This window comes from Oenanthe melanoleuca, chromosome 8 (assembly GCF_029582105.1).
Source record: "Oenanthe melanoleuca isolate GR-GAL-2019-014 chromosome 8, OMel1.0, whole genome shotgun sequence".
Classification (NCBI taxonomy): domain Eukaryota; kingdom Metazoa; phylum Chordata; class Aves; order Passeriformes; family Muscicapidae; genus Oenanthe; species Oenanthe melanoleuca.
In genome coordinates, this window is record NC_079342.1 from 1,015,215 (window position 1) to 1,029,993 (window position 14,779).

Here is a 14,779-nt window from a genome sequence, read left to right on the forward strand (position 1 = left end):
TTTGATTTTACACTTTATTTTCCAAAAAAAAAAAAAGAAAACACAAAACAAGAACACCACAACCCCAAAAAAACACTCGAATTTCAAACAATTATATGAATGGTGCTGCTTTTGCAGCCAGCTGGGAGAAGATTGGTGGCTGCAGACCAACTGCTTGAGGGTGTTTTCGGTTCTCAAACCTCCAAGTATAAATAATTTTTCCATCAATATCAGAAAATAACTTACTATTATTATATATCTTAGCATAAAAACGCGAGAATTAACATCCCAAAAAAATACAACAACATTTGCTGGCAAAAAGGCCTCGATTAACCTCGTTAAGGTGTTTAAAGCAGGAACTTTAAGTGGCACTTAAGGACAGAAAGAGTGAGGGGAGCTCTTGGGAGGGCACATCCCTGCTTTCCTCAGCTCCCCACCACATCACTTTCAGCTTTATTATTTCACATATATATTGTTGTTGTTTTGTTGGGTTTTTATTTATTTTTTTTTTTTCCCTCCCTCTCCTGGAGCCAGGGGCAGGGAGTTCTTTCCTGAGCAAGTGCAAAGAAGAGAATTCTTGCAGCTGTGCTGGGGCTGGCTGGGGGTCACCGCTCGGGGAGGTTGATGACAGGCACCCACTGGTCCAGGTACCGGCTCTCCCTGCAGAAACACATCAGCTGGCTCAGCGCTGGGTCCTTCCACTGGGATGCCTGAGGGTTCTGGAAAAGGGAGAAAAAAAATAAAAGCTTCAGCACGGCAGCAAAAACAACCCGAGCGCCGGCAGGAGGAGGGGGGAGGGAGGGAGGAAAAAGCACAGCAGAAAGCCCAGGAGTGTGAATCATCTTAAATTGCTGCCGAGGCAAACAAACAAGTCAGGCCTGGAAGCATGTGAGGAGGTTAGCTTTGGACTCTGGGGCAGAGGAGGGGATGGGGAAAAAAAATAGAGGGAGAGATAAAAGTGCGGGGGGGGAGGGAGGGAAAGAAAAAGCGAGGGGAAGAGGGGAAAAAAAACAGAGGGAAAAATGAGGAGGGAAGGGGGGAAAATAATAAGGAAAGGAGGGGGGAAAATAAATAATAAGGAGAGGAGGGGGGAAAATAATAAAGAGAGGAGGGGGGGAAAAGAAGGAGAGAGGGGGGGAAAAGAAAGAAAAAATCAGACCAACAATTCTGAAAGAGGGGAAAAGAGGGAGAAAGAGAGGAAAAACAAGGGAGAAAGAGGGGAAAACAAGGGAGAAAGAGGGGAAAACAAGGGAGAAAGAGGGGAAAACAAGGGAGAAAGGGGAAAACGCAGCGGGAGGGGGAAAGGAGCCCGGGAAGCCCCGCGCGACCCCCGGCGCTGGGGCCGCGGGTTCGAGTCCCGGGCGCGGCGGTTCGGGAGCGGCCCCGGGAGCCCCGCGGGTGTCGCCGGCGGTGTCGCCGCGGTGTCGCCGGGCTCACCGTGACCAGCACGCAGTGCAGGTCGGCGGGCGGGTCGGGGCCCGCGGCGGGCAGCAGCAGCTGCGCCAGGCGGGCCGGGTTGCTGACGCGCAGGATGTTGATGTCGTTCTCGCAGCAGAAGGCCCGCAGCAGGGTGAAGTGGATCTGCAGCGCCGCGTCCCCCGCCTCCTCCTCCTCGGCCGCCAGCAGGCACAGCACCACGTTATCGGGGTCCCTGCGGGGCACCGCCGTCACTCCGGGCACGGGGCACCGGGGCTACCGGGGATGGGAACGGGGCACTCACACGTTGAGCAGCTTGGCCGCCTCGTAGACGCCGAGGGTGAGGCTCCGCTGGCTCAGCGCCTTGCTCAGCACCTCCTCGAGCGCGTCCCCCGCCTGCTCCATCCTGCGCCGGGACACGCGGCACCGGCCGTCACCGGCCACCCCCGCGCCGCTCCCCGCCCGGCAGCACCCGCCGCCCCCCCGGCCTCACCTCCCGGCGGCGCGGCGCTCCCCGGGCAGCTCCTCCAGAGTCATCACGGGCACGGGGACAGCGGGGACGGGGACACCGGGCACGGGCACCGGGGACAGGGACACCGGGCACGGGCAGGGACACCGGGGACAGGGACACCGGGCACGGGCACGGCCGCGCTCCGGCCCCGCCGCCGCTGCCGGACAAAGGCGCCCCGCGCGCGCTGCCCCGCCCGCCCCGGCCAACCCGCGCCGCCCTCATTTGCATACCCGCCTCTCATTGGTTCATGCAAATGAGGCCGCGCCCACCGGCTGGAGAGCCCGGCCGGGACTGAGCGCGCTGGGAATGGGAACGGGAATGGGAATGGGAATGGGAATGGGAATAGGAATAGGGACAGGGAATGGGAATGGGAACGGGCAGGGGAATGGGGACAGGGAACATGGGAATGGGAATAGGGACAGGGAATGGGAAATAGGGAAACAGGGAATGGGAACGGGAAACTGGGAAGCAGGGAATGGGAAAACAGGGAATGGGAAACAGGGAATGGGAATGGGAACGGGAATGGGAATGGGAATAGGGACAGGGAATGGGAATGGGACAGGGAACGGGAATGGGACACGGACAGGGAACGGGAATGGGAACGGGAATGGGATATGGAAAGGGACACAGACACGGACACTGCCACTGCCCCAGGCTGCTCCAAACCCATCCAGCCTGGCCTTGGGCACTGCCAGGGATCCAGGGACAGCCACAGCAAATCTGGGAATTCCATCCCAGCCCCTTCCCACCCTCCCAGGGAACAATTCCTGACCAATATCCCATCCATCCCTGCCCTCTGGAAATCCATTCCCTGTGTCCTGTCCCCCCATCCCTTGTCCCCAGCCCCTCTCCAGCTCTCCTGCAGCCCCTCCAGGCCCTGCCAGGGGCTCTGAGCTCTCCCTGGATCCTTCTCCTCTCTCCCAGCCTGGCTCCAGAGGGGCTCCAGCCCTGCAGCAGCCCCAGAGTCTCCTCTGGGCTCTCTCCAGCAGCTCCAGGTGCTGCTGATGTTGTTCCCAGGCTGGGGCAGCTCCGCAGGTGGGATCTCACCTGAGAGGGGCAGAGGGACAGAATCCTCCTTCCATGGATGCTGTTCTGTGTTCCCTGGCTCCACAGGGAGCTCAGGATGCTGCCTCTCCAACCCTCAAACACAGGTTCAGTGTTTGCCACGGCCACCAACGTGGCTGCCCCAGGATCCCTGGCAGTGTCCCAGGACACTGGACACTCAGCTGGGGCAGTGGGACAGTGAGAGGTGTCCCTGTCACAGCAGGGGTGGCACTGGGTGATCCCTGAGCTCCCTCCCAGCCCAAACCAGCCCGTGGTTCTCTGATTTCTCCCTCTGCAGGTTTCCAAGAGCTTGGTGCTTCCCCGGGAAGCTGCTCCCGCTCCAGATGTGTCGTGTCAGCTCTGCAGAGCCCCGGGAAGGATTTCTCCCGGTGGCTGCTGTGTCAAAGCTTTCTCAGCTGTTGCACCCGAACCCCTCCATCCTCCCACAGCCCTGTCAGAGCTCCTGCCCAGCCCGGCTGTGGGCTGGACCCTTGGTGGTCCCTCATGGAGATTTTGGCAGCCTGTGCTGTGAAGTTTTGCTGGTGTCAGTGCTTCTCTCCAGCCCCTGAGCACCAGGAACCCTTTTCCACACGATGTGCAGAGTGATGCCAGGCTCCGTGCAGGATCACTGAATTGGCCATCTGGGAAATGAGAAATCCCAGAATCCCAGAATTCTGGGATGGTTTGGGCTGGAAGGGACCTCAGGGAGCATTTTGTTCCACCCCCTGCCATGGCAGGGACACCTCCCACCCTCCCAGGTTGCTCCAAGTCTGGAACACTTCAGGGACATAACAAAACCTTTTTGTGCAGAATAAAGGGGGTGATTTCTGTACCCCCCGGCTGTGTTGGCTCGGGGAGAAAACTTCCCAGGGTTTTTTTCTGCAAGTTCCCCCAGCCCAGCTATGCCCATCCTGCTGCTGCAGCCTGATGAGACCCGACACGACTTAACCAAGCCCACGGCGTGGGGAGAAAGGCAAAAAACCCCTTTTTGCATCAGGTGGAGGGGCGGCAGATGGCCGGACCGCAGCCGAACAGGTGGGAGCATTGTGCGGTGACCCTCCGAATTAAGTTCGCTTAATTTGCTGGATCTCTATTAGCAACTGCAGGCTCCGGCCCCGCAGCCCCATCTGTGCCGGCCCCGGAGCTAAATCTGGCCCGGAGGCAGCTGGGGAGCAGCTGAAGCCTCTTTTCTCCCTCCCGGGCGGCGGCGGCTCCCGGAGCCGGCAGGCGATGCTCGCAAATCGCGTTTTCCCTGCAGGTCTTCCCGGCTGGGCGCAGTTTTCCCGTGCGTCCCTTTTCCCGGAGGAGCAGCAGGGATGCTGGATGCCTTGGGACACCTTGGGACGCCGGTGCCGAGCTGGGGAAGTGCCGTGGCTGCCGGCTGGGATGGAGCCGGGGCCGCAGTTGTCCCTCCGTCAGCTCCCAGCTGGCAGCTGCTGCTAAAGCTCCCTTTCATCGCCTGCCAAAAGAGGCCGGGGTGTTTGGCTCCCCCCCTGCCCTTTAATCCTGACTTTCATCATTCTCCAGGCTGGGCCTGCCCTCCCCTCCGTGGGACGGGCAGAGTCGGGGGTCTGGGCTCAGCTCTGACCCCCAGACCCTCACCCCAAACCTTCTTTGGGCTGGCCGAGGTCGGAGCTTGGGGAGCAAGGGGTTAACCCTTGGGTGCGGGGGATGCCCACGGTGGGAGCTGGGCTGGGGAGGATGTCTGGCCGGCTGCAGAGGTGCTTCCTGCACGTAAGAGCATCGGCTTGTTTAATTTCAGATTTTGGGAACGAGACCAGACATCAGACAGCGTCAGTGCGAGGTGACAAAGCCCCGTCCCTGCCGGAGCCGGGGCTGCCCCGGGGTGGTCCCAGCAGAGCCAGGGGCTCCTGCTCCCTTTCCCTTGGCTGTGCCTTGTTTGGGTGGCCCTGATCCTTTTCCCTGTTCCCCTGCCTCGTCCTGTCCCTCTCGGGGCTTTTGTCCAGCCCTGCTGGCTCCTTGACCATCCCGCTGCTATGGAAAATCCCACTGTGTCCTGTGCCGAGACACCCCACCCGTGCCCTGGGCACCCCATTCGTGCCCTGGGCACCCCATCCATCCCCTGTGCACCTCATCCATCCCCTGAGCACCCCCGTCTATCTCCTGGGCACCCCCCATCCATCCCCTGGGCACCCCATCCCCGTCCCCTGGGCACCCCCATCCTTCCCCTGGGCACTCCATCCTGTCCCCTTGAAACCCCTCCCCGTGCCCTGGGCACCCCATCCATCCCCTGTGCACCTCATCCATCCCCTGAGCACCCCCGTCTATCTCCTGGGCACCCCCCATCCATCCCCTGTGCACCCCATCCATCCCCTGTGCACCCCATCCATCCCCTGAGCACCCCCATCTATCCCCTGGGCACCCCTCATCCATCCCCTGGGCACCCCCATCCTTCCCCTGGACACCCCATCCATCCCCTGAGCACCCCATCCTTCCCCTGAGCACCCCATACATCCCCTGAGCACCCCCGTCTATCCCCTGGACACCCCATCCATGCCCTGCGCACCCCATCCATCCCCTGGACACCCCATCCCCGTCCCCTGAGCACCCCATCTCCCGGACACCCCATCCATGCCCTGGGCACCCCCATCCCTCTCTCCTGGGCACCCCACCCGTGCCCTGGGCCCCCCATCCCGCTGTGCCAGGCCCCCTGGGCATTCCCAGTCCCCCCTGGATGCGCGGGGTGCCGAGGGCAGCGAGCGCTGCCGCAGAGCAAACGCCAGCTTGCACATTCCAGGGGCGGCCGTGCTCCTGCAGCCGCTGCTTTCCCAGTGCCACCAGTTCCGTGTCACTGACCCGGGCACATCCACCCTCCCAGGGCCGGCCGGAGCGGATCCCGGGGCTCTGGCACCCAGGGAAACTCTGGCTCTGCCTCCTCCTAGAGCAGGGCAGGAGCTTTGTCCCAGTGCCGTGTCCCCTCACAGGAACAAAACGACTTTTCCCGTGTTCTCCTCGCTCCATCCCTGAGCTGGAAGCGGGGCTCAGCTGCAGCCGCCCCTGCCGCTGCTCAGGGCTTGACTTCGGCCAGACCCGGAGGCAGCCGGGCTGTCTGGAGCCGGCTGGGCTCGGCTCGGGGCTGGGCTCGGTGCCAGCAGCTTTCCCGGGTCACGGCAGGGCAGCCGAGAGCTGGCACGGAGCGGGGGCGCTGCCCTGGCACGGCCGCTGCCCCCTGCCCGCTCCCGGCTGGGGCTCCCCCTGCCAGGTGGGTCTGGGGGATCCGGGGGATGTGCGATGTGTTTGTCCCAGCCGGTTTGCTCGCGCTCAGCACATTCCTGCGGCGCTCCGTGGTGCCGGGATATCGCCGGGATATCGCCGGGATATCGCCGGGATATCGCCGGGATATCGCCGGGATATCGCCGGGATATCGCTGGGTGTCCCCGGCTGCAGCGCCCTGGGGCTCGCAGCAGGAACTCTGCAAACAGGGGGCACAAGAGGTGCTTTAATGGCTTTAAACTGAAGGAGAAGAGACGGAGGTTAGAGATTAGGAGGAAATTCCGGGCTGTGAGGGTGGTGAGACCCCGGCAGCTGCGGCTGCTCCGTTCCTGGGAGTGCCTGGGATAATGGGAAGGGTCCTGCCTGCTCCTCAGGGGAGCCCACACCATCCCAGGATTCTGCGATTTTATGGATCACCCGTGTCCCACCACCCTGGGGAGCTGCTGGAATCCCTTTTCCTTCCCCAGCAAGTCGCTGCTCGGCTCCCAGCAGCTCCTGTGAGTTAATTCAGGGCAGCAGAACCCTGCGCTGCTCCCGGCACCCCCAGCCCTTCTCCCTGCAGGAACAGGCGGTTTTCCCACCCTGGGAAGTGCACGTGGGAATCACCTGGCCAGGCAGCACCGGGCAAAGTCCAGCATGGGGACAGAGAGAGCTGCAGTAAAATAAAAACAAACTTTGTCCATTTAATGGCAGCGTGGGGCCATAAACCAGCGCACGAGTGGCACTTCTGAGAGGGAGCACTGTCCGACACCGAGGGAATCACCTTGGAGGCAGCCAGCAGCCCCCATCTGCCTCCCCAGGGAAGTTCCCAGGTGCTTTGATTTCCCTGTGCATGCAGGAGAGCTCTGGTGTGAGCAGGGGCAGGGCTGGACCCTCCCCAAGCCAGACCCAAATCGTGCACATGGGATCAGGGAACTGGGGTGGTTCAGCCTCCAGTCACAGTGACCCCCACGGGTGTTCCTGTGGGCAGTGGGGAGCTCAGGGGGACCTTAAATCATTAATCTGAATTCGTTTTGTCTCCTAGAAGTGCATGGAGTGGGAAGAGTGTTTGGAAAGCAAAGGGGAAGGACCTTGGAGTGAAGCCCAGAGTCTGATGGTCATTGCAGTAGAGATAATGAAACTGAGGTGCTTGTCTCAAAGCAGATTTAAAGAAATAAATTAAAATATATAATATAAAATGTATATGATGCTTGTGAGACCCCATTTCAGAGCTTCCTCCAGCCCTGGGGAACAACATCAGGAGGATGTGGAGCTGCTGGAGAGAGTTCAGAGGAGACTCTGGGGCTGCTGCAGGGCTGGAGCCCCTCTGGAGCCAGGCTGGGAGAGAGGAGAAGGATCCAGGGAGAGCTCAGAGCCCCTGGCAGGGCCTGGAGGGGCTGCAGGAGAGCTGGAGAGGGGCTGGGGACAAGGGATGGGGGGACAGGACACAGGGAATGGATTTCCAGAGGGCAGGGCTGGGTGGGATATTTGTCAGGAATTGTTCCCTGGGAGGGTGGGCAGGGACTGGGATGGAATTCCCAGATTTGCTGTGGCTGTCCCTGGATCCCTGGCAGTGCCCAAGGCCAGGCTGGATGGGTTTGGAGCATCCCTGGCTGGGTTTGGTCCCTGTTTGGACATGGACAGGGACAGGGATGGGGACACGGACAGGGGACAGGGACAATGACAGGGACACAGGGATGGGGACAGGGACAGGGGACAGGGACAATGACAGGGACACAGGACGCTGCCGCTGTCGCTCCGGTGCCCTCTGGCGGCCGCACCGGGGGCAGCACCCGGGATCTCAAAACGCGGGGTTTTAAATTTTAAATGTAATTTTGCAGTAATGAAAAAACAGAATGGCGAGTCCAGCTTTAATCCCGCCATCCTGACATGGAGATCCTGGTGGGAGCGGTGGGATTTGGGGTCTGTTCGTTTGGTCTGCTCGGGATCTGCTTCACTCAGGGGCTGCAGGCTGAGCACCACCAACATCCCAAGGGATGGAAACCAACATCCCAACCAGAGGGAAAAGGGTGAGAAACCATCCCACGGAGGATGCAGCAGTGGGAGCAGGGTGGGATGGAGCTCAGGACATCCCATCCTCATGGCATCTCCACACCAAACCTGTCCGGAGAGCAGAGGAGCCCCGGGGGAACGCGGGGTTTGTGCCCCGAGCCCAGAAGCTCTTTAGGAGGAATTAGAGGTGATGAAACAAGAGGAAAAATGCAGCAGCACGTGGCCCAGGGCAGCTGCAGGCAGCTGCTTCCTGCCTGGCCTCACGGAGCAGCGATGTCCCCGGGCAGGAGCCGGGCTGGGGGCTCCGATGTCACCGTGTCACCGGGGCGGGGGTGACAACGCTCTCCACCCTCGGGGGATGAGGACCTGCCCCCGCTTTCTGAAGCAGCAGATTGCAGGCCAATCCTTTAACATGAGCCTACAACAAGCGTGATTTATTTTTTCTTGAGAAAATACACGCTTTTAAATGAAATACATATATATTTTCTAATTAGAATTAGGATTAGTTGGGATGGTCTTTATGGTCCCTTCCAGCCCAAACCATTCTGTGACCCAATGATCTGAACGTGTGCCAGGGACAGGATGGGATGCCTGCAGTGCCACTATGAGGACAATGCCCATGGTGCCACTGCCCTGGGGACAATGCCCATGGTGCCACCAGCCTGGGGACAATGCCCATGGTGCCACCGGCCTGGGACTGCACTCCCTGCGGTGCCTTATCAGAGCTGCCAGCGCTGCAGCTCCTGCTCCTTTGTGTCCTTATCAGAGGGAGCAGCCGCGGGGACCCTGTGCGACATCAGGGACAAGACACGGGTGCCACAAGGGAGCGGCTGCAGCTCTCGGGCTTGAATGCTCAGCGTGGGGAGGGCTGGGGGGTCTTGCTGCAGGTCTGGGCTGCAGGATGAGAATCTTTCATCGGTCTGCTGTGCCTGCAGCCCAGGAGGGATGGGTGGGATCCAGGAGGGATGGGTGGGATGGTGGGATCCGGGAGGGATGGTGAGATGTGGGCGGGATGGCGGGATCCAGGTGGGATGGGTGGGATCCAGGTGGGATCCGGAGGGGATCCAGGAGGGATGGGTGGGATGGTGGGATCCGGGAGAGATGGTGAGATGTGCGTGGGATGGTGGGTTCCAGGAGGGATGGGTGGGATCCAGGTGGGATGGGTGGGATGGTGAGATCCGGGAGGGATGGTGAGATGTGCGTGGGATGGTGGGTTCCAGGAGGGATGGGTGGGATGGTGAGATGTGGGTGGGATGGTGGGATCCAGGTGGGTTCCAGAGGGGATCCAGGAGGGATGGGTGGGATGGTGGGTTCCAGGAGGGATGGGTGGGATGGTGAGATGTGGGTGGGATGGTGGGATCCAGGTGGGTTCCAGAGGGGATCCAGGAGGGATGGTGGGATCCATGTAGGATCCAGGCAAAGGTTTACTCTCTCAAACCCATCCGAAGCCTTCGCAGCTCCTCCTCAGGCATTTTGAGGCCGGTGCCTCAGGGACCGTGTGCGATGGAGAGGCAGCCCCGCATGCTCAGCCTCCTCCCCTCCATCCCCCCGCAACATCCCTGGACACGGGCGCTCTCTGCACCTCAATATTCCTGGCTGTCCATCAGCTCTGCACCCCAAGGATGCACAGCGAGGATTTGGGATGCCCTTTGCAGGGCAGGGCTTTGGGACGGGCTGGAGCAGCGGGGACACCTCGAACGTGCAGAAAAGCCCCGGGGCTTGTTTGGGACGTGCGGGCCGGGCTGCCCACGCCGCTCATTAGCAGAGCCGAGTGTCTGTAATCACGCTAATGAGCGGGTGCCTCTCTGGCAGCAGCTCCGTGACCTCCTTTCGGCCTGTTTGATCCGCCTGCTCCTGCATTTCCTCACCCAGCCCAGCAGCCCGGCCGGGCACGCGTGGTCCGGGGGCTCCCGTGGGCAGAGCCGGTGCCCTGTTCGACCCCTGGGAATTCCAGCCTGGGAATTCCAGCCTGGGAATTCCAGCCGGGTCAGTGGCTGGTGGCTCCGCTCCTGGCTCTGCGCTGGTGTCACCCCCGCGCCCGGAGCATCCCAGGTTTCTGCTGCTCCTGCTCTGCCCAGAATCCCACCGAGATCCTGGAGTTTGCACCAAGCCTGTTTCAATCCAGCACAGCAGAGAAAAGGGGGTTCAGCTGAGTGCTGGGGAGGTGATGGAGGGGTCACCCTGTGTGCTGCACACCCCTCGAGGGTATCTGCCCTGCTCCAGGAGGGTTGTCCCAGTGCCACCAGCTCCGGGTTCAGCTCCTGCTCCTCGCTCTCCTGCAGCTGCCAGGTGGGAAACTGCCTCTTCCTTAAGTCAGCCCTGCCTTGGGTGCGTGCCAAAATAAACCTGCCCTGAACTGCACTCCATAAAACAAAAAGGCCTTTTTTTATTTGTGTGGTAGATGAACTCTGTGCTCCACAGAGCTGCTGGAGGGGCAGGATGAGGATGGTGAGTGTGAACAGGCAAGATGAGGATGATGAAGTTGAATAGGAAGGATAAAGATGGTGAAGGTGATGAAGGCGAACAGGCAGGCTGAGGATGATGAAGGTGAGCAGGCAGGATGAGGATGATGAGTGTGAACAGGCAGGATGATGAAAGCGAGCAGGCAGGATGAGGATGGTGAGTGTGAACAGGCAGGATGAGGATGATGAAGTTGAATAGGAAGGATGAAGATGGTGAACAGGCAGGATGATGATGGTGAAGGTGATGAAGGTGAACAGGCAGGCTGAGGATGATGAGGGTGATGAAGATGATGAAGATGATGATGGTGATGAAGGTGAACAGGCAGGCTGAGGATGATGAAGGCGGGCACTGCCCCTCGGCAGCCCCACGCCGGGCAGGGTGCTGTGGGCTGGGTGACTCAGGGTTCTCTCTGTCTCTCTCCCTCTCTCTCTCTCCCTCTCTCTCTGTCTCTCTCTCTCCCTCCGCAGCTCCGCAGCAGTTCCCGCGGATCCAGCCGAGCTGCCGGCTCAGCAGCCCAGCCCAGCCCAGCTCCCCTGGCTGCTCTCCACTGCCCGCAGCCCGTCCTGCTCGGGGCTGGTGCACAAACAGGACGGGCTGGTTTTCAGCACCGACGCTCCGAGCTGGGCTGGGCTGGCAGGGCTTGGGGACAGCAGAGCCGAGCTCGGCTCCATCCCCACATCCCCACCCTGGGCTGGGACTGGGTGAGGGTCTCCTGCACGGTCCTGCTGGCTCTGTCACCGTGGGGCACACTGGCACTTGCACCCCAGAGGTTTCCAGTGCTCCAGGAACAGTGCCAGCCCAGATTTTGGCTGGCTGGCTGCTGAGGATACAGAGCTCTTGCAGGTACCAGAGCTCCATGTGCGGGAGAGTCCCACTCACCCCAGCACCCCTCATCCCTCTCAGGGACCTGATTCCCACAGGATCAGCATCAGGCTGAGCTGCTCCAGGATGGGCAGTGTGGATGGACAGGGGGAAACAAAATTCCCAACAACTCCCACCCCACCACGCGGCCGTGGGCTGCCCTTTCCTTCCCTTTCCTGCCACACCAGCACACCCACGCAGGAGGGAAACACGGGGGCACCTTTTCTCTTGGCAGGCAGAGCAGTGCATCCCCGGGGCCGTGTGGCAGTGCCAGCGCGGGAGGTGGCAGCGGGCACACACGAGCTGCCCCTGGAGGCAGCTTGAGCTGGCAGGGAGGAGCAGATTCCGTCTCGCACAGCTACCAGCCTGCCCAGCAGGTTCCACCTGGGCATGTCCCGGTGCTCTCAGCGCTTGGCCCTTGGCTGTTCCATGGTTTTCACCAATAATTTCCCCCAGCCTGGGAGGAGCTGCTGTGGGCTCAGGCAGGAGGGCTTGGTGCCCACCAGGAGCTGAGCCTGGCAGTGATGGGTGCAGCTCCCCTTGGTGATCCCACTGTGCCTCAGCTCTCCTGAGCTTCTCAGGAGGGCAAACATTATTTTCTCCCCTTCTCTATCTTTTCAGATTAGGGAGGCCAAGCCTCTCTCCTCCAGGGCAGTTCCCAAGGGAGGTGTTTGATCCCTGCAGCCAGGAGGCTCCTGTGTGCCCATCCCTGGACCTGTTCAAGGCCAGCTTGTGGTCTGTGGGAGCTGTGCTTGCCCACGGCAGGGGGTGGAACAGAATCAGCTTTTCCAAACCGACCCATCCTGTGATTCCACGATTCCATCCCCAGCCCCTCCTGGCACCACCATTCCTCAGTTTTTGGGAGCCAGGGAAGGGGTGGCTGGAGCTCAGCTCCCGGGAACCAGCCCAGCTCACAGAAATAGCAGCGACAGGAGGAGTGTTTGCTGTACCGACCTTCTGCTTTCTACAGCCCCGGTGCTGCTTTTCCAAACTAAAAATACCCCTTACCTTGGCTGCTCCGAGGAACAACACTTGCTAGGCAGGTTGTTTGGGATTCAGGGGAAGAAGAAAGTTCAGGCAGAGCTCAATTAGTCTGCCTTCATTTACAAGCCAAGTTCTGTGTCTGCATGATTTGCTTGGCTTGTCTGTGCACATTTTAAAGCACAGAGCAATGCTGTGGGAGGGCGTTTCTCACTGCACGTACTTGGGGTAGAAATGTTGCTGTTATTCACATGTTTACAGCCCTCCTCATAACGAAACTGTTGCCTTTTCTGCCGTATTAAAACCAAAAAAACAGCCCAGTGATGTGCTGAAATGAGAGGGATATGTGGGAGGATAAAGATGTGCTTTGCAGATGGTGGATCTCTGCCTTCTCCTGCTCATTCCTGCTGTCCAGCTGGGCAGTGCTGGCTAATTCTGGGAATTCTCAGATGGATCTGTGTGTGGATGCAAGATTCTACAGTTTCTAAAGTTTCTACATTTTCTCTGTGATGTATGTGAATTTTTTCATGCTCGGAAGGCATGGCCAGACTTGGCTTTATTTGGAAGCAATCCCTGCATTTCCTGCAGCCTGGAATCACAGAACCATTAAAGTTGGAAGAGACATTCAAGATCATCATGTTCAACCTAAGGGAAGATCCATGTCAAAAAAACCCTTCAAGCAACATCCTGCTTTGTCCAGATATTGCCTATGCAGTGAAAACCCCACAAACCAGATTCAAAAAGTCAAAAATTAGGAAAACTATGGTTTTGGGATGGAATATATATATATATTTTTTTTTTTATTTTTTTTTTTTCCTGTTGTGAGCTTGCTGTATTTCCTATTCCTGCTTATTAAGCAGGCAGCTGACAGCTGCTGGCAGAGCTTGGGAATGGCAGAGGAGTGCAGCTTGTCCCAAGGCTCCCAGAGCCTCTTTTGGGCAGCAGCTGGGTGGGATCCTATCCCTAGGTGGGATATCCATGGAGTGCTGTGTGTCCCAGCCAGAAATAGCTCTGGGAATAGCTGGGGAAATGCCTGCTCCAGTGGGGAGGGAGAACACACGTGTCTGTCCTGCAGGAGGGTAGAAGAAGCCAGCTCAGATGTTGGTGGCAGCTCCTGGAAGATCTCTGCGTGGTTTTTAATCACTTCCTCCATGTCCTTGCCATCCATCCTTCCCTTGCAGTGTGATCTGTGTCCTGATCCTGGGCTGGGATTCCTGCAAGGGGGGGGAAAACTTTAAAAAAAAAAAAAAATTCAGTGTGCCAATTAATGAGCTGCTTTTCAAATTAGCCATGAACGCTTCTGTCCTGGTCCTTCCTTAAATATTTTAAACCCATTTTTAGCAATGGCAATGTTGTCTTGAGGCCAGAATTGTGAATTATACTCCGGGACAAGGCTGTATTTTGGACTCTTGACCTTGTGGCTGACTGTGGGGCTGTGTTAATGCAAGCAGCAGCGAGTGTGACACTCCAGAGAGGGGCTGGAGCTTCCTGCAGGCTGCAATTCCCATTTCCTGCTGCACAGAGTGCACGTGGGGATTGATTTCCCTCCTCGTGCTAAATACTTCAGGTCTGTTTTTATCAGAGAATGGAATGGTTTGGGTTTCTCTAAGGAAAGGACCTCACAGGCCATCTGGTTCTATCCCCTGCCATGTGGCAAATTTTTTTTCTTTTATTTAAAGGGTATGGAGTTGGTATTTGAAAACTATGGAGTTTTCCAAACCAGTTGGTGTTGAGTCTTGAATTTCTGAGCAATACGCATTCAGGAACAGAACAAATGGAATTAAATTAATTTTTAAAGCAATTATTTCAAGCTTCTTGGAGCAGGCAAAGCAAATATTGGAAATAACAGCCTTGCTGAGCACAAAGTTTATTTTATAACAGGTGTAAAAATGTTCTGGTGACTTAAGAGACATAAACTGTCAAATTGTGTTTTGAAGGGCATTCCAAATCTGTGCCTGTTTACAGTTTTATATCTACATTATGTCTTATATCTACATTATGTATATATCTATCATATACATTATATTTATATCTATCTCTTGATATAATATCTTTTGGTTATAATTAGATATTTGTATATATATATAAAATAAGATAGCAAGATTATAATAGTGATATGCTGACATATAATTACATAAATACAGTGCTTTTAATGGATAATATTAATATTATTTATATTAAGTGTGTATTGCATCTTATGTATTATGTTATTACATACTATACATTACCATAGATATCTAATACATAGATTATGTATTATGCATGATGTATTATTATACACTACACATTACCATAGAT

General features: G+C 57.6%; 1 protein-coding gene and 1 long non-coding RNA gene across 3 annotated transcripts in view; both read right to left on the minus strand.

Moving 5' to 3' along the window:
* GADD45A (growth arrest and DNA damage inducible alpha) lies at positions 1-2,100 on the minus strand. The gene is made up of 4 exons (XM_056498147.1): positions 1,889-2,100; positions 1,700-1,801; positions 1,417-1,630; positions 1-698 (listed from the first exon to the last, which is right to left on the minus strand). The coding sequence occupies exons 1-4, from the start codon at positions 1,930-1,932 to the stop codon at positions 585-587; spliced, it is 474 nt and encodes a 157-aa protein (XP_056354122.1). The 5' UTR covers positions 1,933-2,100; the 3' UTR covers positions 1-584.
* The window catches only part of LOC130256475 (uncharacterized), a 114,393-nt gene that overhangs the window by 22,108 nt on the left and 77,506 nt on the right, over positions 1-14,779 (minus strand). The window lies entirely within an intron of this gene.

Coding starts and splice junctions, on each gene's coding strand:
- GADD45A (XM_056498147.1), bottom strand. CDS start 1,932: ATGACTCTGGAGGAGCTGCCCGGGGAGCGCCGCGCCGCCGGGAG. Junction 1,802..1,888: donor GAGCGCCGCGCCGCCGGGAG/GTGAGGCCGGGG, acceptor GTCCCGGCGCAG/GATGGAGCAGGCGGGGGACG. Junction 1,631..1,699: donor GCGGCCAAGCTGCTCAACGT/GTGAGTGCCCCG, acceptor GGTGCCCCGCAG/GGACCCCGATAACGTGGTGC.